General features: G+C 38.5%; 2 protein-coding genes across 4 annotated transcripts in view; one reads left to right on the plus strand and one right to left on the minus strand.

The window, feature by feature from the left end:
* GLDC (glycine decarboxylase) overlaps window positions 1-16,488 on the plus strand; it is a 43,283-nt gene extending 26,795 nt beyond the window's left edge. Inside the window, 11 exon segments of the mRNA XM_029959004.1 lie at window positions 1,494-1,636; window positions 2,533-2,608; window positions 6,912-7,037; window positions 7,904-8,053; window positions 8,496-8,608; window positions 9,229-9,370; window positions 10,966-11,077; window positions 12,346-12,441; window positions 13,674-13,846; window positions 14,552-14,632; window positions 15,635-16,488. Of these exon segments, the coding sequence (XP_029814864.1) occupies window positions 1,494-1,636; window positions 2,533-2,608; window positions 6,912-7,037; window positions 7,904-8,053; window positions 8,496-8,608; window positions 9,229-9,370; window positions 10,966-11,077; window positions 12,346-12,441; window positions 13,674-13,846; window positions 14,552-14,632; window positions 15,635-15,778 (1,356 nt within the window). The 3' untranslated portion in view covers window positions 15,779-16,488.
* Window positions 16,489-17,637: 1,149 nt separating this feature from the next.
* UHRF2 (ubiquitin like with PHD and ring finger domains 2) overlaps window positions 17,638-26,556 on the minus strand; it is a 79,176-nt gene continuing 70,257 nt past the window's right edge. Inside the window, exons 10-16 of one of the 3 annotated variants that reach the window (XM_018070268.2) lie at window positions 25,746-25,852; window positions 23,539-23,701; window positions 22,881-23,018; window positions 21,958-22,081; window positions 21,391-21,554; window positions 20,564-20,662; window positions 17,638-18,997 (exon numbers count right to left, since the gene is read on the minus strand). In XM_018070268.2, coding sequence (XP_017925757.1) covers window positions 18,851-18,997; window positions 20,564-20,662; window positions 21,391-21,554; window positions 21,958-22,081; window positions 22,881-23,018; window positions 23,539-23,701; window positions 25,746-25,852 — 942 coding nt within the window. In that variant the 3' untranslated portion in view covers window positions 17,638-18,850. Of the gene's footprint in view, window positions 18,998-20,563; window positions 20,663-21,390; window positions 21,555-21,674; window positions 21,765-21,957; window positions 22,082-22,880; window positions 23,019-23,538; window positions 23,702-25,745; window positions 25,853-26,556 lie in introns of those variants that run through there. The other 2 variants (XM_018070269.3, XM_018070270.2) reach the window with 2 other exon arrangements.

Below are 26,556 nucleotides of genomic sequence, written 5' to 3' on the forward strand. Positions count from 1 at the left end.
AGTGCTCCAGACCCTTCTTCGGCTTTGTTGCCCTTCTCTGGACATGCTCTGAGACTTCAATTTCTCTCTTGTTGTGAGGGGCCCAGAACTGGACACAGGATTCAAGGTGCAGCCTCACCAGTGCTGAGTAGTGGGGAAGATCATTTCCCCAGTCCTGCTGGCCACACTATTTCTCATACAGGACAGGATGCCATTGGCCCTCTTGACCACCTGGGCACACTGCTGGCCCATGTTCAGCCACTGTTGACCAGCAGCCCCAGGTACTTTTCCTCCAGGCAGCTTTCCAGGCACTCCGCTTTCAGCCTGTAGTGCTGCTTGGGGTTATTTTGACCCAACGGTGCAGAAATGCCAATAGAAATTTGGCATCCCACCCTTTAGGGGAAGGGAACACCAGAGATTTGCAGATGCTCATGGTCAAAAAGGAACAACAAAAATCAGAGGGTCCGCAGAAGAAACTTACACACTTAAATCTTACGCTTGGTATGGAAATTGGTGTGTTAGTCTTTTATGTTCTAGCAGAAGCCCATGGTGGTAGGGGTAGGTTGAAGAGAAGAGAGAGAGAGAGGAAAATTAGAGAGAGGGAGAGAGAAAGAGTGGAAGAAAGGTGCAAAGAAAGAATGATCACTAATCTTGATCCAGTGTTGATCCAGCTGTTGGGGTATCCAGGGTCCTGCGACACATGTGCACTCAGGCTTCGTGGGGGCACCTTTTCATTGATAAGTTTTCCCTACCCTGGAGATAAGTTTCTTGCTGTCTATGCAAATTAGTTATCATGCACAGCCTGTTCTTCTAGATGTTTCTTGAAATGGGTCCTAGGGCTTTGCAGGTCTTCGGTGGTCTTGATCCCCCACCCCCCAATTGGATCAATTCCTGCACTTTTGCTGTACTATGTTGTGCCTACCTCCAGGAGCCAAAACAAGTACTTTTGTCCCAAGAATGTGGTGCTCTACCTCCATATAGCCCTCTTCTCCAGCTGCATCCTGTGCTTTCTTACCCATTTACACAGTGTGCTCTAACCAACAATCTTTGGTTAGCTCCACAGCTATCTGGCTGTCAGTGTTTGGGACATCTCATCTTCTAGGCTTCTACACCACCCCAGGGCTCAAACATCAATATGGACCTGGTGATCTGCTGAGAAGGAAAAAGAAGGCGGCAAGAGAGAGGCAAATGTATTCTATAAGTCATTTCTAAGCTTTGGGGGTAATCTCTTCATAATACTCAGATCTTAATATGTAATCCAGTTACCAAAATAAAAAGCTAAAATGTTAACATTAAATCAGTAAACATCAGACCTTGCTGAACCTCATACCAATGGCCTTGGCCCATTGATCCAGCCTGTCCAGATCCCTCTGTGGAGGCTTCCAAACCTCCAGCAGATCAATGCTCCCACCCAGATTGATACAGTTTCTTCATAGAGTTTAACAAGAAAACAGAGTTGTTTGCAAAATATTTTGTTATAGCATTGTTTGTTTGTTTGTTTTTGTTTTTTATAGCCTATTTCATGGAGAGAATTTGCCAACATCCACCCTTTTGTGCCCCTGGATCAAGCTCAAGGGTATCAGCAGCTTTTCATGGATTTAGAGAAGGACCTATGTGAGATTACTGGCTATGACAAAATCTCCTTCCAACCAAATAGGTAGGAATTTTTTTCTGAACATTAGCACCTAAACTGATTCCAAAAACTTACTTCTAATGAAAGTGTGCTAGCTAAAAACGGAAGAATTTTCTAAAATTAAATTTGCCTTGAATGCAAGATTATGAATGCAAATTGTTTTTTTCAAAGACGACAGCACCTTATTTTGTCTTGTGTCTTCTAAGAGTTTAAGGATTTGGTCTTTTAAATTTTTTTAATATTTCTTCCCATGTTTTCCTCTCTATGAATGTTTCTCCACCACTGCTTGTGTAAAATGGTGGTGTTATTGGTATTCTCCTGTGAGCTAAAAATAAAGATGTGAAATAGGAATAAGCTGTATGAGCTGTCAGCTGTGTAATTGTTGAAACTGGTATTTGATGCACTAGGTTTGACTGAAGAATGCCTAGGATCTGCATGCTCACTGAAATAAATACAGCAGCATTGAATGATAAATGCAGCCTGTTTATGTCCATTAGCAGTTTTGATATAAAATGAGCAGCAAGAAATTACACTTAGGATTTCACTGAAAGACTTGTTATGTTTCACTGTGAACACTTTGTTATGCATTTCAGTATTAGTTTGCCTCTCTGTAACCAAGCATGTAGTCTCCTGCTAGGTGCGGAAATGTGGATCAACTCCACCACCAAAAGGATTTCACATCATAGTGTAAGCACATAAAATGGCATAACTTCTACCATCTACTGTTTTCATCTACATCCAGTTATTAATTAAGGCGTGTCCATTTGTAGTTTAATCTAGGGGATGTGCTAATTCTAATTTGCTGACAGTTGCCTAAAGTCATTGGTAAGGATTAGCGCTGAACAGTTTTGAAGTTTTGGCAGAGAGTTGTCACTTTCTGGTTTGTGTGCTGTGTAACAGTGTTTGTGTTTCTCTTCCAGTGGAGCCCAAGGAGAGTATGCAGGCTTGGCTGCAATCAAAGCTTATTTAAATGCCAAAGGAGAACGTCATAGAACCGTAAGTGTCAACACTCATGTGGGGAAGAGCTTTTGGGTGGAAAGTGAAGAAAGGAAAGTTGATTCAGCAGCTGGGAGTCACCTAGAGAGAAATCAGGTTGTGTATCCTCACCTGTGACAAGCTTTCAGTATTCCTTGCTTCCCTCATGAATCCTGGGTACCATCTTAAAACTTTTTACAGACAGTGAGAATGAGAAAGGGTACTCCCTGAAGGGGAGTCTGGCATGGACAGACTTAACTTTCTCCGTAGCAGCCCATATGGTGCTGTGCTTTGTGGTTAAAGGGATCTCTTGGCTACTGATGAACAGTGCTTTCACAGTGCTAATGCTTTTTCTTTATCCAATGCTTTTTCTTTATCCCACTGCCCTGCCCTGACCCTGTCCTTTCCCCAGCAAGGAGGCTGGATGTGGGCAAGAGGCTGGGAGAGACACAGCTGACCTCAGCTGACCAAAGGGATATTTTATGCCATATAATGGCATGTGCAACAAAAGCTCAGGGAAAGGAGAACACAGCAGGGAAGGTCATAATTATGGCATTTTAATTCCCAGGCAACCATTACATGTGCTGGATATGTGGCCAGCCATGGAAAGTAATGAATCAATTAATTAAGAGCAGGTGCTGATTGCTACCATGGTAGTGTGCTGGTGACAGTATTGCACCAACCAAGATGCCCTAGTTACCATCCATCATCCATTCATCTACTGGAGAGCCAAGGAGGGATAAGCAAGACTTAATAACCCGTAAATAGTCCTGTAAGGCCAATGCAAAAAGTATGACAGTGACTGGAAGTTAACAGTGGACTATCTGCCATCAGTGAGTGCTGCCACGTGTGACAAGCTCAAACTCCGGTATAAGTGGGAGTCAAAGGCAGCCAAGCAGTATGCCACAACTGATGCTGTAAAAGCATTTTTCCTTAACCCTTTGGCAGCAGAGTCTAGGTCAGTCTGTTTCTGGCAGTTTGTGGCACTGTGTCCAGTACATCTGGAACTGACTGCCCAGGGCTGGAAGCACATCTCTACCTACCTGCCAGTCTTTGACTGATACAGACTGCCCTGGAACACGGTGAAGTCCATGAAAACCTGCAATACATGGATAGACACCATTGTATGGGACAGCACAACCCCACTGGAATCATCTGAGGAGGGGTAAAAATATTCCAGACCATTTGGAAAGCTGGTTTTGCCATAAAACCAAAGTATAAGAGATCCAGTTCTTGGGACTGAAACAGCAAGATGGTTGTCACACCCCTGGGAGTGCAGTCAATAACTGTGACCCCACCAGCTTTCCCTTCCCCAGAAAGGAACACAGGCTTGTTAGGCATTGTGGATTATTGGAGAATGCATGTGTATGCCAGGTTACATTCAGCTTGAGAGCCCTCTCCGTTGAGTGACCTTAAAGAAGAATTATCTTGAGTGGGGTTCTGAGCAGCAACAGATCAAAGAGGGGATAGTTTGTGTGGCAGCCCTTGGGTGCCTATTCAGGTGGGAACAACTGTGAGAAATGTACTCTACATTTCAGCTGTGGAGCCTTCAGAGTTTTGGAGCTGGAGGTATTGAGGATCCAAGGCTTACTGCACTCTGACTGGAAAAGAGATAACAGCAGTGCACTGGGGGGGTAATCTGCTTCAAAGGTTATTGGTACAGCACAGCTCCTCTTGCACTGTGATCACCTGTGCTGCACTGGATAGTCTGCATTATGCATTTTTCTAGAATTAAATCTAATGCTTGAGGAAGAAATGCTTGTCTTATGAGGAAGCTTCTGGTATTTACAGTATCCTAGAGAAAATGTTCTGTGGCTTCACCACCCATTATTGTATCATTCTTCGTAATAAATGCTTTCTCTTTTTTGAACTTGACATGTTACAGTTTCATGTAACACCCTCTCACTCTAGAAGGATGTTGAACAGTTCTTCATGGACATACCATGTTAATTCTGAGATTTTTTCATTTATCCTTATCCATCCATATTTCTGTTCTTCTAGTTGGATTCTAGTTGTCTATCCTTCTCAAAAAAGCCATCTCATAACTTTGATTATCTTCAGAGCTTCTGTGTTCCTTTCACTTTTTTTCTCTATTTCCTTCCTAGTTTTTGATGCAGTTGCTTTCTTTTCCATCAACACCGTAAGATTTTTTGAGTAGCTATAGGTTCAAAACTAAGGATCACACTTTTGAGTTGTTAAGATTTGTTTTCTTATGTAATACTCTAGATCAGTCTGGTTCCATTATATATATACATTTTTGAATGTTGCTACTTTGGATTGTGAGTCGTTTTTTGAACTGTGAAGTCAGTTCTTTTAGGGACCTGGGGAGTTTGGTATTAACAGGATATTTGGCATTTCACTCTGTGTCTCCATTATAAACCCAATTATGAGTAATTTTAAATGCTAAAGAACCAGCACAGATATATGTAATATTCTATTATGATGACCTTTCTTTACAGTGAAAACTGATTGGATCTTTTCGTTTCTTTCCTGTGTTTCCATGAAATATTTACCCACATGAACCTTCCCATTTACTCCTTTGGAAGTTAGGTTAGGAACATTTTTGGGACCACATCCAAAACTTCTTTGAAATCTGAGATTAGTTAGATCTTCTTCTTTCACACACTCACAGAGCTGACTTTAAACAGCTGGAAGAAACTCCTTAGTGCAATAATATCCATATTTTCTGAACCTGATTTTATCCTTCACTTTGGACTTACTTGCCTTCTCAAAATGGAAGGGTCGTTGTCCTGATCTCCTGGGAACTATAGACTATATGTGAGGAAACTACCTAAAATTGAATAGTTAAGCATTGTCTTACTCTGTGTTTCTTTGTTGCATCCAGATCACCTCAAACTTCTTGGAAATCAGCCACTCTTTACAATTACAAGCTTTGTTTTGTGAGTAGTTTTACTCAAGGGGAAGCGAAATTAGGTTGAAATTTTATTCCTCTTACAGTTGTCTTCTTATTGTCCATGTATGCTTTGCTGTTGCTCGTATTCTATATAAGATCCTTGGGCTTCTGTGAGTCTCTGTGATCCTTCTGTGCTCCAAAATACCCAGAGGTTGACTGCACAGGAGAGAGAGCCTGGAGGCACTTGCACTTACATATTAAAGATTTCAAATGTTACATAAAAATAAAGATACTCTTGGGAAAAAATAAAATGAGAAAGCCCACAAAATGTTGACATTTCAGCTGAAGTGAGCTTTTCTCCTGAGCTGGAGAAAGTAACTAAACCAGCAGTTCAAGCTTCTTGCAGTTGGCTTCGTTTGGATGTGGTGCCCTCTCGTGGGACAAAAGCATGGACATGAACTGACAAGTCTCATCTCTCCACTTTGTTGCCTGATCAATAACATCTGTACCCAGCAGGACTGGGTGGCCATCTCAACTCGCTTTACATTTCTGCTGTGCAGCTAAAATGGCTACAGATGTGGCACAGGGCTTCCTGGCACTGGGGCTGGGATGCCTGTGTTTCCTGTGTTCTGAAGTAATTAACATTTGTCTCAGCATCTTTATGGAAAAAGTTCCATGAACCATCGTGCAGTTTCTCATGAAAACAAAGTGCCTTAAAGCCATTTTACAAAGCTAAGTCTGAGTCATTTAACAAACTGAGTTAAATCTTTCCAAGAGAACTATAATAGACAAATGTTTCAATATCCTCATTGAATAGAAGCAAAGGATTTGGGGTTTTTTAGAGAAGATATATTGTCTTTAGAAGGGGTAGAATTCCTAGCAAATGTCTGGATACATCCTGACCTCCATTTTCCTATCACTGAGAAGAGCCTACATTTATTTAAGTACTTCTCTTGTTTTCTTTTTACATTAACAGTATAGAGCATGTAAGTAGCTCTCTGAAACTTCTTACCTATAGCCAAAATATTTCAGAATAAATTTTTGTTTTGAGTAGAATACACAAGAAAATTTTTTGAAAGTCAGCTGAAGTTGTTGTGGAAAATTTGTAATTAGTTTTTCCTTTCAAGTCATTGTATGTATGGAGACTGATTACTTAAAAAAAGATTGTCTTTTAAAAAAAGGTGGGGTGAGACAAAAGGACTTTAAATGTGAGTATCTGAGATAATATTCTGGAACTGCAGCCCTAAATATGATTATGTAGCAAATGAAACTTTTTAGATGCTGATACCTGAATGGATTAAAAAAAAATCTAGTTGCATTGTTCAGTACAAGAGGTAATTTGCCAGAAAACATTACCTAAGGATTCCTTTTGGAAACTCTGATAATGAGACGTAGCCAAATGCAGACCATAATGCTTTAAGAATTTTTTAACAAGTTATACTTCAGCCCCTGCTTTTTTCCCCTTCTAAGGTGTGCCTTATTCCTAAATCTGCTCATGGTACAAATCCAGCAAGTGCGCAAATGGCAGGGATGAAGATTCAGCCAATTGAAGTGGATAAAAATGGGAGCATTGATATCTCCCATTTAAAAGCAATGGTGAGTATTTATTTATATTTAATTTTTAAGATGGGAACACTCCTTCTCTGAAGGTAATGGCAGCTGAATCACATTTTTCTTTGGGAGAAAATAGAGCAATAATAATGTTTATGTGCTTGGAAATGATAAGTAATTATTTTTCTTATTATAATTTTTTGCTCATTCAGCCACTAGCCATGTGGTACTTGTGAGATTTCATTTGAGGATCTTTGATGCAGGAGTTGCTCAGAGTCTTTCTACACTCTTTTATAGCAGACCCTTTGGCTCACATCTAGTAGTTGAAACAAAGGAACCATGTTGATGAGTGTGAAGCATTTCAAACTGAATTTAGCCTTCTCTTAGCAAAGTTCAAGTCACCTCTGCTGGGGAAGGTGTTGCTAGGCAACTTTTTTTTTTGTGTGTAGATTGGCTGCAGGTGAATCTTGGGATGCAAGGGAATAGCAAGACACATTTCCATATTTGAACAAACTTTTGTGGTAGTTGTAGAACTGTATTGCTGAAAGTAGGGGGAATAGCCATTTATATCACATTACCTCTAAGGCCAGATAGTTCCCTTGGCTTGTCTGGAGGTTTCAGAAGTGACTGTTATATATATGTGTGTGTGTGTGTGTGTGTGTGTGTATGTATATATGCCTTCTTTTCCAATTTAAAATTCTGATTTATTGAGAAAACACGGTTTTTCCATAGGCATTGCTGAGGGAAGGAACCCAGTACACTTTGCTGATCATAAATTACTTTGATTATCTGCTGATAGACTTGTTTCCCACCTGTAAAACAGCTGATGACTTCAGTTGTATTTTTTTGTAAAAACCTAGAGAAGCTTTGGGAGCCTCACTGACCTTTTCTCTCCCTCTCCCTGCCACCAGGTGGACAAGCACAAAGAGAACTTGGCAGCCATCATGATCACATACCCTTCTACCAACGGTGTGTTCGAAGAGGAGATTGGGGATGTGTGTGACCTCATTCACAATCATGGAGGACAAGTTTATTTAGACGGAGCAAACATGAATGCTCAGGTACAAAATCTCCTAGGCAGATTTATTACAGCTGGGAGTCCGTGGAATAAATTGCACAGCTGTACTCAGTTCAGACCATAACACAGCTTCCTCACAAGGTGGCACAGTGCTTGGGGGAGGAGTGAGGTTTGCAAGAACAGTAATAAAAATTAGATGGCAAAAGTAAGTATCTTATATTTGGTTTGCCCTGAAATGTGTTGTAATGTGTATGAGTTGTTCACTGAAATTGGCTTAGTCTGCTTAACCTTTATCAAAGACATTCTTTGCAGACATAATTAAGAATTCCTAAAGCAAAAAGTTGTTTGCATCAAGTTCTTGTTTCATGATGCATCACAATAAACATAAAAACATACAGTCTTTTTCAACATGCTTTCCTTGAATGCATTAATAGGTCTTAAATGGCACATGAAGAAGGTTTTGAAACAGAGTATTCCCTTCACAGGTGGGTCTGTGTCGTCCTGGAGACTACGGCTCTGATGTCTCTCACTTAAATCTTCACAAAACCTTTTGCATTCCCCATGGAGGAGGAGGACCTGGAATGGGACCAATTGGAGTGTGGGTATCTCTATATGAATAGCCTTTCCTTAAAGAAGTATATATTTTATATATATCCCTTAGTGAATCATGGTTGGTGTTTCACTTCAGTGCAGTGGAAGAGGGATACTGTTTGTAAACTTCTGTCTTTCTCCAGCATAGTCATGTGCTGATCTCATGAATGGTGTAGTTCACTCGCGTTCTCAAACCCTGACTTCCATGTTGGCCTTTTAGTGTGCATGGTAGAGCTCCCTCAGCAATCCGTTTCCTGAGTAAAAGCAGAGATGATCTGTGGGCTTTGAGGGCTGATGCTGTATGTAGTACAGAATGCAGAAGTGGAACATGAGCTATGTGAATCTATTCTGTAGAGCATTCATATTTCCTTAAAAGAAAATAATCTTACTTGTTTCAAGAAAATAATTTTTATTTGGATAGCTCCATGAATATCTTGTGATAGGTTGAAAACTGAGTGCCATCCTCCATTGGCACCAGTTACGTTAATAAACTTTGTTGAAGACGTAGACCAGACTTCCTGGAGGACTGTTTGGAAGCAAGGTGAAGAGAAACTACTGCTGAAACTGTCCAGATGTGGTAACACAGAAACACTCATTTAAGTTCTATAATCAATGTTTTTGTTTTAGGAAGAAACATTTGGCTCCCTACTTGCCTACCCACCCTGTCATCAAAATACAGCCGGATAAGGATGCATGTTCTTTGGGTACTGTCAGTGCTGCACCTTGGGGTTCCAGTGCTATATTGCCAATTTCCTGGGTGTATATCAAGGTGTGTAGACTTTTATAAGGAGTTTCAGCTGAGGTTCTGTTTCTGTTTCAAGTGCGATGCCACTGGAACCACATGAACAGGTTTAAGAGCAACTCAGCATAAGATGTTTGCGCAGACAGAAACGCAAGTGACTACAGCACAATCAGATTATTTACATCCATCAAACCTCCTTGTTTTCCAGTAGGACAGTGGAACTGCCTATTGCCATCTTTTGCCATGGGAAAGGATGTTTGGACAAATGCTGTATCTGTGCAGCCTGGTTAACTCTTTTACCTCTTGTCTGTAATAATTTTTGAGACAAGTGGACACCAGGCAGAAAACAGCAATCAGGCTTGCCCTCACACTTTTTCTGACACGGAAGTTTTCATGTTTAAAAGCTACTTGGTTAATTACTGTTCTTCCAAGAATATTTCTATTTGTATGCTGCAGTATTGTTATACTTGACATGTATGTAACTTTCCCATATCCTGAATTCCAGAGGATTTTACTGAATTTTAAAACTGAACTTAGTTTTGGCTTTGGATGTGAGACAGCTTGATCATGATCTCTGTAATTTGTAGTTTAGTGATAAGCCAGCAAATATTTGGTTGCATATATGTAAGTATTTTGCCAAGAGAGATGAGTGTAGATTCAAAATCTGTTTGAGAGAAGGTGTGCTGGGACTCTAAGCAACATTTAAAGCTTTCAATGACAGAAAATGTTGGGGAATAGTGAACATAGGGGCAGTGTCGTTCAGGGTACTCTGTCGCCAGTTTGATACTCTAACCATGAAAACTTCTCTGCTGAGGATGCCAGCTCTCCCAGAATTCAAAATGAGCAAATATGAGCTGATGCAACTTACCTGGTGGCTTTTCAGCTGTGGGTAAAAATCACTTGTGATTGTAAGCTGGTTCCCATTACAGAATATTTAAACTGTAGTAAATCTTTAAGGGAAGATGTTTCTTCACACTGCAAAATGCCATCTATTTACACTGTCCCATCTTAAGAGGTTACCTTGAAGGATGTTTTGGCTTTCTTCTATATCACCTTAACTTCTAAGTGCAATGTTAAGAAATTCAACCACATCTCAATTCCAGCATTGTCCTTTTGCAGTGATTTAACAGAGGAATAAGTGCATCTGTGTTCATTTGGCTCTGGTCTTTGTTAATACACAGTATCATCTGTGACATGACACCAGCAAGCAGAATTTGAGTTACTGGGATAATCTGTACAGACAGCACACATAGCTTTTTGGACAACTCTCTGGATACTCTTTCCTTAGGATGGTGACAGGCAGCCTGTGCCTTTCGACATTATTGAGTTCTCACTTTATTTTCTATTCACTTCAAAGCTTCACAGTTTGAGGAAAGGACATCAAGCTTAATCTCTTACACAGTAAACACTCTCATAAGCTATGTATACCACAGGTGCTTTCAGTTAATACCCAGAGCTTTTCTGTGAGTGTCGTGTGGAAAAGTGTAATAGCAGAGTGACTGCCTTAAAACTAGCCAGATGCATCAAGGTGCTGTTTTCTATCATGCTTGTCAGTGCAAGAGCACACTTGGCTTGCTTGGGAGTGGTTTTAGATCTGTTTCTTCATGTTATTCCTCTTTCAGACAATGGGAGCGAAGGGTCTGAAGCATGCTTCTGAAATTGCTATACTAAATGCAAACTACATGGCAAAGAGGCTAGAGAAACACTACAAAATCCTTTTTAGAGGAGCAGAAGGCAAGTATTAGACAACTTTTTCTTCTACAAAGCTGACTTTTCTTTTGCCTCATGTAGAAGTTGGCTTGCAATATGGTTTTTTTTAATGCTATGTGACATCTCAAACTTCTCTTGATGTTGTTCACAAGAAGTGAAATAACCTGCTACACTTCTTCTGGGGATGAAGATTTCTTCTGCAATGAAACTGAGACACTTGGAAGTAGAAGGAAAAAAAATGCCTGCTTGTAATTAGATGAAATGACGACAAAAGATGGAGTATACCATCAGATAGTTCTCCTTGAAGTCTAGTAGCAGATTAATGAACAGTAGACAAGGAGAAGAAATCAAGTTGAACCCCAAATCCTCCGTAACCAATGGCACTACAATTTAAGAACTGAAAGCAATTTTTGGACTTGTACTTTCCCCTGCACACTTTCTCTAAAAAAAAAAATCCCACCAAATTTCCCTCATTTCAGCTCCTAGTTCACTTTTTTCAGATGGGATAGAATCCCCTTGGCAATGCAAGGTACTTTAGCTACATTCTGGTTCCCTGTCATGGCTCTCCAGTCTTGCAGCAGGACAGAAGTAATGAATAAGAGGTGAAACAATTGTCTGTAGAGTAACTATCAGAGCTTCTTTAAGCTGAAGAACATTGAGGAACATTTGAGTACAATATGTATGCTCTTTAAAATATGTCTACACATATTTTAAAATATGTCTACACAATGGTGTACACATTGGCTCAACCTGCAGCTTGCACTTCAATAGAATATATTATTTCCTCATAGAAGTGAATGGAAGTTGCAAATTTTGAAGGATTCAGCAATGAAATGAAACAAGGTTCTCCAGGATCATGGATATAAATTTAGATAACTTTTGTCTTTAGCCTTTTTATAACATTAGATTTGAGCTTTGCTCAAGCGTAAGATAAAACTGATTATCTTGATTAATTCAAGATAGCCTAACACCCAAATGGTGTTGGGTCATTGACAAATTCAGCTGGTTTTCAGAGTACTTGTAAATTGTAGGAGCTACTTTGACCACTCATTCCTGGTTCTGCTCTTGGAAATCAAACCTCTTCTTAATGTGACATGGGACCCAAAGGGCCGGTCATCATACTGAGTTGTGTATCTCTTACCTGATAATTTCTCAGGTTTGAGTTTTTGCCCAAGTGGATAGTTCTGAATTTGTCTTTTTGCCATGTTCTCCACAAAACCAATCAGTACAGACTTGGTAGATGGCAGTGTTCTCCTAGTAAGTAAAGATAGCGTATACATTTTCATTTACAGGTTATGTAGCCCATGAATTCATTTTGGATACGAGACCTTTCAAAAAAACAGCAAACATTGAAGCTGTAGATCTTGCTAAGAGGCTTCAGGATTATGGTAAGCCAAATGTCTATTTTTTAAAATAGCAGCATAAGTGAAGATTTTCTAAATCTCTCTTAGAGGGAGACAGAAACATTCTAGTTCTGTGCTTACTGACAGTGGCTTTGTCGCAATCGTTTCAGGCCTCCGCATCTTCTTTAAGGGCTTGGAGAGAGAGCTGCGTCAATTGAGTTGTAGTAGCTACTTATGACTCTGCTGCTACCTCACAGTTTTGTAAACTGCCCCTTCAATTACTGATTACATGACTCTGAACCACTTGGAGCGAGTGGGTTGGAGCCATGAGCTTAATAAGATTCCAAGAAAATGAAAAAAGAATATGAAGAAAAAATAAAAAGAAAGAAATACTGTTGAAGAAGGATAATAGGATTTAAATATTTCCATCCTCATAGTAGTTTGTGCAGTTTTGTACACATGCTCTGAAGAATCTGATTGTGGATGCTCTTTGGCTTCCAGACAAGAGGACCCATTTAACTGCTCAATCTGGTGGAACTGTGCTTCTAATGAATATGCATGAAAGCTGTTAAAACCCTAACCAGTAATACCTCTTCAGTGAAATAATCCAAAGCCTAGCTGTGATACTAAAAAACCCACCCTTCCTCCTCTTTCAAAGTGGGCTTTAAATAGCATGCACCACTTTAAATAGACTTTCCAGTAGGTAGTAGGTACAGAGCTACACAGATAAGTATAGTAAAGTTCTATCCTCTGCAGCCAAAAGTGTCACAAAACTCTACTTACAGGGCAGGCAGGAAATCTTGAGACCACCTTTTCTTTTTACCTGGTTTACCAGTGGAGAAACCCATACCTGCCTCATGCCATTCAGCCTGTCCTAAGGAAGGACAGTGACAGAACAGTTCTACTGAAGTGAGCAGTAGTAACACAAATAACCAGAGAAAGATGCAATATATTTTGGGCTGAACAGTAAAAAAGAAAAAAAGAGCAGGTTTTAAAAGTGTTTCATTAAGTCAGTGTGTAACTGTATTGTAAATAATACAGTGGTGTTACCCTTCAGTGTTAAAAAGTAAGATACTTGAAAAGTCTGTCTTACCTCTACAGTACACTGCCAGCATTACCAAGGAGTTCAGTCCTGTAAAGATTATTGTATAGAAAGGGCTGAATTTGTGAATCAGTTGATAGCTAATTATGTAATATATATTATGCATATAATATATATTATGCATATATTATCTCATAACCTATTGTCAGTGACTGATTTCTTCTATTGTCATCAGGTTTTCATGCTCCAACCATGTCCTGGCCAGTGGCAGGGACGCTTATGATTGAACCAACAGAGTCTGAAGACAAAGCAGAACTGGACAGATTTTGTGATGCAATGATCAGTATTCGGCAAGAAATTGCTGAAATAGAGGCAGGCAGGATGGACCCCCAAATTAACCCACTAAAGGTAAGATGGCATGTACAGCAAGTTACCAGCATCAGCTTAACCCTTTAGACTTCCTTGAGACTACATAAACCTGCTTCCTGGTCTTTCAGTAATCTCAAAAATAACTCTGTGGAAAAGTGAGCACAAGAATTTTTAGAAACCTTAAACTTTTTCAAAATTTGAATTTTGACTTTTTCAAGTTAGAAGCCTGGCCTTTACTGACAGAGCAGAGAAAGTTATTTCCACATGCATGTAATCTGTATTTCAAGGCCACCTCAAAGCAATGAAGGAGAGATTCTTACTTATCTGGGTTAAGACAGGAAGTGGAAAGACCTTAACATTAAGAATAAAAGAAAGATTGAATTAATTATTTTAGCAGCAGCAGCAGCACAGAACTGCTGTTGGCTCAAGTTCTGTTCAAGAATGCCGTACTGACTCTTAGATACTGAGGGGATTTAGGGAATAGCCATTAGTATATTCAAACCTTGGGAAGTATATTCAAACCTTGGGAAGTATATTCAAACCTTGAGAAGTATCTTCAGGCCAACTGAAAAAAATTCCAAATACTGACTTCCCTCCTGGTTTAGACCTGCCTTTTCTCCCACAGAAAAACAGAGTTCTCAAGAGACTCTCAAGACAGTAATTTACATGTAGTAATGTGAACTTGAAGGAGGGTTCACACTGATAGGTTAAGTAATTTCATGTCCTGTGTCTTTTTCCTTGTAGATGTCACCACATACTCTGAACTGTGTCACTTCTTCCAAGTGGGATCGTCCCTATTCCAGAGAAGTGGCAGCATTCCCACTGGTGAGTAAATAATGTGAACCTAGTGGTGTGGTAATACATAAATATGCTTTGTGCTCTGTAGTTTTTTGGTCAGTTGGCGATGAAGTAATGTGGTAAAAATAAAAAACTTGGGAGCAGTTTTGGCAGTTGCTCAGTTTTTCTGTGTGTGAGCTCTGCCGCAGCTCCATTAGTTCTGTTCTTAAAGACAAGGAAAGATCTCAAAAACAAAGTCTCTACACATCAAGTGCAAACTTGGATTTTTAAATTTTAGCACTTCAACAATGGGCATTTATTCCTATTGGAAACAGCCTGTTCAGCTCTGACATACCGCAACAGGGGCTCCCAGAACACAGTACCATGTGCTGATGTTCAAAGCTCTGCTCAAAAGAACTTGGCCGAGGGTGTGACGGTGCCCCATAGTCAGCATGGGGCAAGCTACACCAATGCAGGCCTGCTACAGTGCAGGCCTGCTACAAATAAAGGTCACGTTGAATCCAGACTCAGCAGACTTAATTGTTTCCACAGTCGAAACGGGTAAATGTGTAACTAACCTTCCTCATCTGAAACTGAATTGCAACTATTTAATTGCTACATATTGTTTCAAAGAGAGGAATTCAACTGCACCAGTGAAGTTTGCCACCTTGCTTTATGTATTATATTGTAACTATATACTGAACGGCACAGTAGTCTCCTGCACTTTTCATTGGTTCCCGTCTGTAAGCCAGCTATTCAAAGGATGATAAAGTTTTCTTTTATCCCGTAAAAACTTCTTTGCAAGCATTTCTTGCAAAGGAAGGACATGGCTGCACTTTTTTGGAAAATCTAAGCATTCTAACATGACTGCCACCTATATTACACAAGCTTGTTAACTTTCAGGGCCTGCAAATAGCTTTGAAGGATAACTTGGCGTAAAAAATCCACTTTTCCAGCATTTGTAATTCTTAAAAATTCAAATTGCTTATCATTTTGTAGATTTGCTTGGTAAAAAAATTAAGATTGGTTGGGTTTTTTTATCTGTCTTAGCCATTTGTGAAGCCTGAAAGCAAGTTTTGGCCCACAATTGCTCGCATTGATGACATATATGGGGATCAACATCTGGTTTGCACCTGCCCACCAATGGAAGCCTATGAATCTCCATTTTCCGAACAGAAGAGAGCATCTTCTTAAGACTGCTTCCAGCTGCCTGCATTTCTGACTCCATCAGGATGGTCTTTTCCTGATTTCCTGGGGATATGTATACTGTGTATATTTTGGATAATCACCATGTTTGTTAATTGAATCACTGCGCAGTTAAAATGTAAATACAATCAGTATGTTAGGCGTAAACAAAATGTGACTGTTCCTCAGCAGTTGATGTTGAAGTTACCTTGATTCAGCCTTTTGTCTGTTTTGTGCTAAAGTTTTAACAATTAACACCCAATTTGCAAATTGGCGTGGAAGATATGGTTAAAAAGTAGAAAAGATGCAGATAGATAAGGCAATACTAATGAACATTAACTGCAGGAGTAATTGTTTACATTTTGTAAAAAAAATTATGAAGTAGGTTTTTAATTTACTTCACATATTACCACTAGCATTGCAAGTGTTAATATTTCATACTGATTTTTTTATCTATCAGTGTTAGTAGTCTAATAAAACTGGTATGAATTTTAAGTGTTGTCATGTTTTGGATGTGAACTTTTCAGCTGGATTTGTCCAGCAGAGCAGTATGAAATCATGAAGCTTAAGTTCTTATTTGTAAGAATTGCCACAGCAGTAACAGCTTCTACGCAAAGGAAAATACTGTCAGAGATTAATATTTCAACAAATCTCTCATTTCTTCAATGAGCTGGAATGATCCATTTTACCAGGCAGTAACAAACTTAATATTTTTCTGTGTCATGTCAGTTTTTCCATGTATTTTCATGTAGTCCTTCCTTATTCTGGAGAAGGCATGAAAGACCTTTTTAAACAGACTGTGAACTGCTTAGTATGACTCAGATCTTGGGTAACACAAAGCAGGAATTTTGGTGAATGAGGAAACAGATACTGGGATAACATTTGGACCATGAGAGGACGGCACAGTTTTGCACCTTACAACCAGACACCCTACAACCAGCCACTACTCAACCTCTTCTTGAAGATCCACATGCACTCACACCTGGGAACTCTTTCTGAAGTGACACAAATGACACTAGTGTTCACTGCACTGTTTAAAGTACTGTACTTTTATGTCCTTTACAGTGAAAGTTTTGGGACTGCAACTTTTCCGTTACCTACCCTATGACTTTAATTACACAAAGAGACTGCAGATGACAGGAAGGTTTAGGAAAGTGAGGCCAGATACCAGTTTTTATGTGAAAAGCTGCACCTACATCCTAAACCGCCTCAATACTTAGTGAAGAAAATCAGAATTTTATACTCTCAAATTTAGTACTGAAAGGGTGTCTTTCGGTAGCTATTGATACAGCACTAAGGACATAAAAAATCATGAAAAAAACACTGCGAACTTGTAGTGTGACAGAAGGACAGTCTCTGTTGCCAATCTAACTCCACAGTCTTGTCAAGCTGCTTCAATATTTGTTAAAGGCAGTTTTATGTTGCTCGATTATGCCTGTCACTGGAAAGATACATTAAAAAAATTGGTTTACATATTTTTGTATTAAGCAGATAACTTCCCATTATTGATCTCAAGCTGACAAATTTATCTCATCAATTAATTGGTAAAAACTACCAAATGGAAAACAAAGCACTAAAATATTTAACAACAATTCAACTAAAAAGTGACAAGTCACAGGTCTGATGTGCTTACTGCACAGATGCAATGGCTTTTACAAAGGTAAAATTGCATCTGTTTTCCCCAGAAAACACTGAGCTACCTGTAGCACCGCTGTGGTTACAAGCTGTCAGTGCGACCTCAATGCCTAGAGTGGGAATCTGCCTTACCACCACAGCTCCCAGCAAGTGCCGCCAGTGCAGGGAGGGCTCCCTCTGTTACATGAACTAACAAGCTCTCACTGCTACAGAGTATGAGTGAGGCCGTGGTTATCCATGTCAGGTTGGTTTCTTGTTTGTGGTTGTTTTTCTGTTCTGTTTCTGTTTTTAATTAAGCGTTCTTTTCATTGAGAAATGAGTTGAATGTAAAGCTTCGTGTTTGAAAAATAAGAAGGCCGCCTAAAGAAAGTGTTTTGTAATCTGAAAAATAAACTCTGTAGAAACCTCATGACTTAATTAAGCGGATAATAGTAAAAGCAAAATTAGCAACTTTTCTGAATCATAAAATATTTAATAAGGTATATTTTTGGGGGGAATATATTGTATATAAAATTTCAGATCACAATATGAAGCGATTTGAACCCTCTCCAAGCTAGCACTGCCTTTAATGCCGTGTAGATGTACTGCCACTAATACAAGACCTACTAAAAGCATACAGTTTAACTAATACAGAAGTGGCTTTTTTATATGAACTATTTTTTACACAACTAGAGTGTCTTGAATACCCTCTTTTAAGTGCAAAAAACACAGATCACTTTACACTAATGCAGCAACAATGCATTCATATTGTTCTCATTAGTCATTAGTAGTCAACTTGCATAAGATACAAGAAAAGCACAATGAAGCTCACAAAAATAGACTAAAAATCAGCCTGTTCTTGCAAAAAAATACAGCATAATAGAAGAAAAAGACAAAAAAGGGATTATGCACACCACAGAATTTGCTGTTATTTAATCCAAATGGCTTAAGTGCTGACTCTGTTTCTTTTTCCTGGTTTTTTGTGGGCTTTTCTTTTGGTTTGGGTTTTGTTATTGGATTGGTTTTTTTGTAAATCAAACCACATGGACCAGGCACAACTAAGATTTAGGAGGCAGTGTGTAGCTAAAACGTCACTAACTTTTTTTGATCCCCAACATTGTTTAACACAATTTATTTTCCTCTGTCCTGAGGTAGTTACAAAAAAACAAATCATAAATTAAGCATCAGCTAGGCCAGTAAGAGCTGACGCTTTCCTTTTTCTTTTTTTTTTTCTTTAAAAACTATTTGTTAACTGGCCAAAACTACCGCTGATGTTAAAAGACAGCTGAGAATTAGAGTTCTCACAACACCAAAAAATGGCTATGAGGGGAGAAGGGCTAGCTGCTTCAAAATGTGACAATGTATTGAGTCCCATCAGCCTAGCTGGTCCACTGTTGAATTTCCCATGTTTATTCTCCTTTACTGTCTATAAAGTCACTGGGAGAAGTACAGAAGGATCTGAGCACATCATCGTCCTTTACTGTAACCAGGAAAGAACTGGTCCAGTAGTGTCTGCAGTATCTTGTTGGGGACCATGGTGTAGCCCTTTCCCAGGTCATAGCGGCAGGCAGGGCAGGTGAAGACTTCAGCTCTGAAGGAGCGCTGTAAACAACTCTGAGACATACAAAGACAGAGAAATAAATTGTGAGAACTTTGTTTTACACCAACAGTTTAACCAGCAGAAACTGAGGAATCACTGTTAACCAAAATATGCTGTACTACCAGAAAAAGGGAAGTCATTGCCAAGCCCTTTGGTGCCTGGCTCTGCCTCTGTGACTAAAATGTCCCAGCAAAGGAACTATTCTCTTTGCTAGGATGTGAAACACTGAGCTTGGGAGGAACTAAAACGAATCACAACTGCGGTTTCCCCTTCATTTCCACGAGTGCCTTCCCTGTGATTCACAGCTGATTTTCAGCTTCCTTATAGATGGCTTCACAGATCGCTACAGTTTTCCAGACTTTAATTTTAAGAGGAAGGTCAATACACTAGGTATACTGTTTACATAACAATCTCCATCTACCTCATCAGAATAGTTTCAGTTAAGCCTTACAGATATATGTAGAATAATACAATATCTAACACACTAGCATCTGTGCTATCATCCTTACTATGTTACTGCTGACTCCTGACAGCCCAAGCATGTGAGCCAAGTATCAGAAATTTATCAGGCAGATCTGTGCTCAAACAGCAATAGCAGCTTACTATCAAACTATTCCTTACAACTTTAACTAGATGTTGCATTGTATTCACAAATATTTACCGACATCTTCAAATGTTGTGCTTTCTGGGTGTGTTGCTGTGTAGCTTTTTGTTCTTTTTTTTCCCCACGGTTTTCCAATTTCCATAATCCTAAATATTAACTCCTTCAAAATACATCTTATGTTTTTTTAAGGAGACATAATCATTCTATGTGTGCAGGCCATGCATAACAACACCATGATTTTTACTAGAGTGATACATACCTTCTTGAACAGCAAACTCGCATTATCAAATACGGACCAAGATGATAACAGTCTGAGTTCTTTTACGCTCTCAGGTAGAAATACTAGGTATGGCAGGTACCATTCAATATGCACAATTCAGCAAATGATTCTGTACACACCAGTGCTACAAAAATTAACTCTAGTACAAATTTGACTCCAAACTCCTCACATTATATCCAGCTGACCAAGATTTTAAGACACATGAGTAATAAATTGACTTCTGTGGCCCTCCTACCAAACATAACCAATACCAAAAATAACAAGATAACTTTCTCTGAATAAATCCAAATAGTTTTCCTGTATTTACCCTGCATCCTTTCATAACTTTTAGTAAGAGAGTTATACAATTATAAAATCTGCTTTTATTCCTTAACTGTGTAAAATTAAATTATTGATGCTGTGCCAACATCTAACCACTGGGCCAAACCAATTCCTAGTGTACTCCACTGATCACAAAAGCATGACAGTAATGGTAAACCTCACTCATTATGTCTATCAGGAACTATGCAAAACAGACGTCCATTCTTTATTACAAAGAATAAAGTCTACATAGCAAACAGTGACTGGAAACTTGTTGCATGTTTTTGCTCAGAATGTTAGGCAATTATTACTGTTTTTCTAAAAAGCATATGGCTTTGGTGACTGGTGTCTCAGAGCCAAGAAAACAGCCCAGAGCAAGGCAGAGTTTATTCTTACTTTACAGACGTTGTGGAGGCACTCTGTTGTCACCGGCTGGTAAACCAGCTCCTGGCAGCAGACACACATAAAGGATTGTTCCAGTTTCTTCAGAAAGTTCTAATGTAGGGCAAAGGAATAAAAGAGACAAACTCCATTACAGTTCTCGTAAATACCACTTCTTACATAAAGATGATGAACTTCCAGAAGTTCTTAAGTCCTTTATGAGCACAGCTTTCTGAAAGTAATCAGGAATCAGGTCTTCAATGGCTTAATTTCCCTGCTTTTTTAAAAATGGAAGAATCATATAGAATGGTTGGGGTTGGAAGGGACCCTAAACAACACCTACTCCAACCCCTCCACTAGACAAGGTTGCTCAGGGTACCACCCAGCCTGGCCTTGAAAATGTCCAGGGATGGAAGACCCACAACTTCTCTGGGCAACCGGTCATAAAATTTTCTGCCTAAACAAAAAGTAGTGACTAGAACCATCTTTCTTCATGTCTCATTTCTGACATCAGCATAACATAAAAATACATTTATCATTTCAGAGCAAACATGCTCTCTTCAAAAATTAAAAGAAATAAAAAGATACTTTTTAACTTCAGAATATTTTTTGAGCAAGAAAAGATCTCTGTTATGCAGGCATAAACTGATAAATAGCAAATGGCACAAGTGAGGCTTATTTTCTTGAAATGTAAGCCTGAGTAATGATAAGGTTTTGCTAAATACAGTCTGTATTTAGCAAAAGTTCAACAAGAAAAATTACATTTTAAGAGGGACTGAAGGTTCCTCCCAATAGTATAAATAAAAGGCAAACATTAGAAATTATGCATGCAACAAACATACTGGTCCTTCCTTAAGAGAAGCAAGTACTTCATCCCACAGTTTCTGGTTCATACAGTCTTCTCTAATCAGCCATTGTTGCTCTTGGGTCAGTTGGAAAGCTTCTCCTTTCCCTCCATCGCCCATCCTCATGGCTTTGGGTGTATTTGCAGGTTCCTCTATACCTGCTTAAGATGATGACCATGAGATGCAGTAACAAGAGAGTGTTAGTCTGAACTAATAAAAGGGGAAGACAAAACTGTTCTAGAAGGAAACATGGATTAACATGGATTACATTCATGAAATGCGGCAAGCAAATTCCTACTCCAGCTCATACTGTTCAGCACTGTTTGGACTGCAGCACAGTGGCACAGAAGAATGTTCATTTTTCTACAGAGCTTAAGAGAAAAAAACACAGTAAGAGTAGTAAAAAGGATAAGACTCCTACACTACTACTTAATTACAGAGCGTGTGCTTATCAATTTACATTAGAATTCCAAACAACTTCACACTTCCACAAAGACTTTATGGTTTAGTAGTAACAACACGACAGACTTTGCTGATGAATGCTAAAGAAGTACAAAGAAATACCATCATCAATTGTCCTTTTCTGGTTTCCATTACTTTGGCTGGTTGGCTCCTGTTTCACTGTTTGCTTTTTAACCTTATCTTTCTTCTCCTTACTAGCCATGGCTTCCAAATAACCTTCTGGATACTAAAATTAAAAAGCAGAGATTTAAAACAAAAACTACTGGCATACAGGAATAACCAAATACCAAAAATAATAATTTCTAGAAGACTTTAAAGCCCTGTGACTATATAGTGAAATAATTACCAAATAATTTTAAAACCCTATATGTTGGAGAGAACATTTAAATTAGTATCTATCATTAAGAAAGTGTAATCAAGTCAAAGAATCTAATCCAGACTCAACTGCATTAAGCAGAACCCAATATCCGGATCTATGTCCTTACAACTATACAAATCAGTTAGGCAAACTTGAAGATGATGGTATGCTGCAAGATATGCCACTGTCTTGCCGAAAATAGATGTTAATTCTTGCCATCTTTCATTGATTCTGCAATGCCCAAATCTTCATGGGTCAGCCTATTTCTGTGCCTAAAATATACTATGTACACAAACTTCTCAGTCGAATGAAGAGAAAAATACATGAAGATGCACAGGTTTTTTAGTTCCCTCAGACAGACTCTAGTCACTTTTCAAAATCAGTTCCATCCTAAGGATCACAAAATTGGATTCAAATTCTGATTTTCCAATTCACATATGCAAAAGCAATTTACTGCTGAGGCAGAAAGTTTTATCTGCAATTCCTTGTGCTGTGTCACTACTACAGGATTCTTTCACTCTGCAGATAATCTGTAATGGGTTTTAGTATTAAAACTTGCCACTATGAAGTACAAGAAAAAAACCGGGGCTTTAATTTAGCTGATTTCTACTTTTGGAATTTGTTTATTGAAACTAAGAATAAAAACCCTGTGAGTCCTGATACAAACCTGTACACTCAGGCCCAGTTTCTTTGACCGTTCCATTCCCTCTGAAGTCCAAGGTGCAGGCTCAACATCATCTCTCCTCAGAAGATAGCGCCAAACTAAAAATCCACACTTTCCAATTTCTGGCCAATATTTCACCACCTAAAAACCAATATAAAATTACTGCCATTATTTTATCAACAAGAAAGACATATGCATATTGTCATACTTTAATTGTTAAAGAAGAAATGAGAAGACTGATTTGCACATTGCTATTAAACACCAGCTCTTCCCTCAGGTAGGACATTTTTGTATATTTGATAAATACAATGCTCTTAAAAGGCAACTCTTTTATTTCAGACACTAAGAAATCATTAAACACACAAAAGGCTGGGATATAGTCAGAAGGAGTGAGGAAATAATGAAATAATCTGATTTCCAGGGAATAATATAAAGTACCTTACATATTCAACTTCGTATATCCTATTACAGATTATGTTCTATTATCACTGCCCTGAATAATTTCATTTTGGTTCTGTGCAGAATAAGACAGAGCTAAAAAGCTATAGTGAAGAAAAAAGAACTATTTTTTTTAAGTAATAATGAAAAATTTGCATTCTAACGCATAAGAGACTATTTAAAACAGCTGAAGAAGAATTTTATGTGGTAGAAATCAGAATACCTTGTAAATGCCATCATATCTGTTGCCTTCCTCTGGGGCATATTTGCTGATTCGCCGTCCTTTTGAACTGCGCACTACTCTGACTGGCTTACCAGCTCTCCAGTTCTTTGACTCTGCTCCATTTTTGTCATCCAGTGGGGCATCACAGTTAAGGGCCAATGCCCTAGAAAGACATTTAAAATCTTCATAAACTAGATTGCAGCACACAACAGAGTTTTGAGAGTGAGTGTAGTTAAGTCATATGCATTTCCCTTGTCTAATTATGCTTTATTGAGCAGCATAGAACTTTGCAGAATACTCTTTAACAACTGCAGAACTGATGGGAGCAATGAGATCCCAGCTACAATGCATTGGTGAGAAAAAAGGATGGGAACTCAAAATATTTTAGTGTCAAGCTTCAGATGAAAACTCATCTGGAATTGCTAAATGAAACAAACCAATCCTTTTAGACTTAATATTCTTCACTTTCAAAAATAATCCCTTCCTAAATAGCATTGAGGAAATTAAAATTTTAACAAAAGGCAAACTTCCTCTGCTGCTATTCCCCATCAACAGATATTAAAGCTTTTTAAGTGTACATGAAAGTAAGGAATATGATGAAAAACACTGTAGAGAAAAAAGTACAGAGTAACCATTCAAAAAAACTCTAAGTACCATAAATCTCTCACATAATACATACAATGCCTCAGAGTAGGACTTAGAATCACAGTAGCCAATTCAAGGACAAGCAAACTCCCCTTTATCCATGAAGACCCTTTTCTGGAAACCTGGAGCAAGACTGTATGAATACCTACTAGACCAAGCTGCCACAGTGAACAGTATTGCTACTACCACAGGCTGATTCAAAGGGACTGAAAACCCTTCAGAACGAGCCTCAACCCAAATGATGTATCTCAGAACAGAAGAAATAATATGGTTTATAAGCAAACATGGTACAAGTATAGAAACCACACTGCAGAGAAAAGTAAGAGACAAGCACACTACTCCAACATTAAAAATGTTTCTCCTATAAAAACAAAACTTAAAAAAGGAAAAATATCTGGACAAGCAAAACCAATCCTGGTTCAACTATATGGAATCATTATAGTTTTCAGTATCAAAGTGCTTGAAAACTTGTATCAAAATCAGTAAATGAGAGCAGCACCTTGTTATAGTCCACGTGCACTAATACCTGCAAAGCTAAGCAGCAAGTTTTGACAGTGAATTTCTCATTTGTTAAGAGCACAGAAATGTTAACACTAAGGAGTCCAGTTTTCTGAAACAAATTTGCTTTATTCACTATATATGCCTATAAACCAATTGCTTAAACCTACTTCCATCTTCCTTCCCTGCTTGTTCCTTGTTCACATCATGTCCCCTGTCTCACTCCCTCCATCCCTCCTTTCCTCCCTCCCTTCCTTTCTCAGCAGCCAAGTCAGGCTTTTTCTCTCTCTCCTCTAAGCACCACTGAAAGCTTGAAAGAATCCCTCTTCAGCCTGCTTGAGAGCAGCAGAATATATCTAAAAGCAGATCTGGCAAAGAAAAGATCTCAATGACTCTCATCCTACAGGTGTTCAGAGGTCAGTTGTATAACAGATTATGCTCCTAGAAATAGAAAAGGATGAAGAACTCTTTGTTCAGGCAGGCTTTTAGAGGATGGAAAAACACTTCAAGCAGATGTGTAATTTATCTTTTGGATATGTATTTTCTTTTTCAAGCACCTGTTTTTGATAAAGCAACACTAATTCCTTGCTTTTCATAGAAAAATATGATGGAGGAAAGGGCTAGCAAAATACAAAAGATTTCTTTCATCACAGGAAAATGAACACGCTTTCTTCCTTCTTAAATTTATAATTGATTTACTCACCGGAGAAGAAACTTTAAAAAAAGAAACACCCAGACTAGAAAACTTCTGGTCAAGAGTTTTGACAAATTTCTCATTAAATTAAAACAGAATCCTCTAAAGGTGACTGTAGCACAATTTCAGCCAAGAGACATGACTACAAGCTGCAGCAGCAATATAGCAATTTCACTGAGGTGCCACGTTTCCTTGAATCAACAAAACATAAAGCTTGATATAATGCCTCTTAGTAGCAAGAGGCACCACTGTTTACAAATGCAGCATGTACAGGCATGAATAAATATAGCAAAATGTTAGTTTTAAGTTAAAGTACTACAACCCAACTCTTTGTTTTGGAATATTTTTAAATTTTATCTTCAAAACTTACCTATTCATGTGGGTTAATGTCTGATCAAATGAATGTTCTCCAATCCTTTTATTGCCAGATAGATCTCTCCCTCCACTCCCAGTGTAAGTGAATTCATCTCCTCGATCCTGTGCAAGAATATTATCCTTCGGTTTAACACTCTAAAGTAAAGTAACTCAATTTAAAAAAAATGCAACTTCATTTGTTCTATTTACTCAGACAGAGAAAAACTATAATCCAAGGTATGGAAAAATTTCTTTTCAATTTCAGTTTCACTGTCCTAAAGCAGCTGCGCCAGCACAAAGCTAATGGTCTAGATGTAACCTATTCACCAAAAAATTCCTACAAAAAAAATCCTCGCCTTTTTCATTTTTTAAAAAGCTCATTTTGAAAAAAAATCCTGAGGAAGGGAACATATTCTAGCAAGTGGTTACTTGCTCTAGAGCTTTCCATGAGTTTCCAAGATATCGTGTTTGTAAAATACATAATAAATACCTTGGACAGATCACCTCAATCTCTTCAGCTTGTGCCAGGGGCTAAGTGATGATAAGTACATACAGCACCACCTTACAAGGCAGGTGCTTTCATGAAATAGTAATGCCAGGAAGAGTCTAAACTAATTTAGATTTGTATTTTGTAAGCTGATGTAATTCTGTACTATAGTTCCTACATACAACTTTCATGAAATTAAAGGTAGGTTGATAAAACCTTTTACCATGAATTGTAAAAAGTCAAAATCTGAATACACATAAGCAAAGCCAGTATTCCTACTTTCTGTAAGAAATCTGTCAGAGAAACTCCTATTACTCCTGGCAAATTCATATATTTCTAG

The sequence above is a fragment of the Manacus vitellinus genome, unplaced genomic scaffold, assembly GCF_001715985.3.
Source record: "Manacus vitellinus isolate BGI_N305 unplaced genomic scaffold, ASM171598v3 scaffold_18_pilon, whole genome shotgun sequence".
In the NCBI taxonomy this organism is placed as follows: Eukaryota; Metazoa; Chordata; class Aves; order Passeriformes; family Pipridae; genus Manacus; species Manacus vitellinus.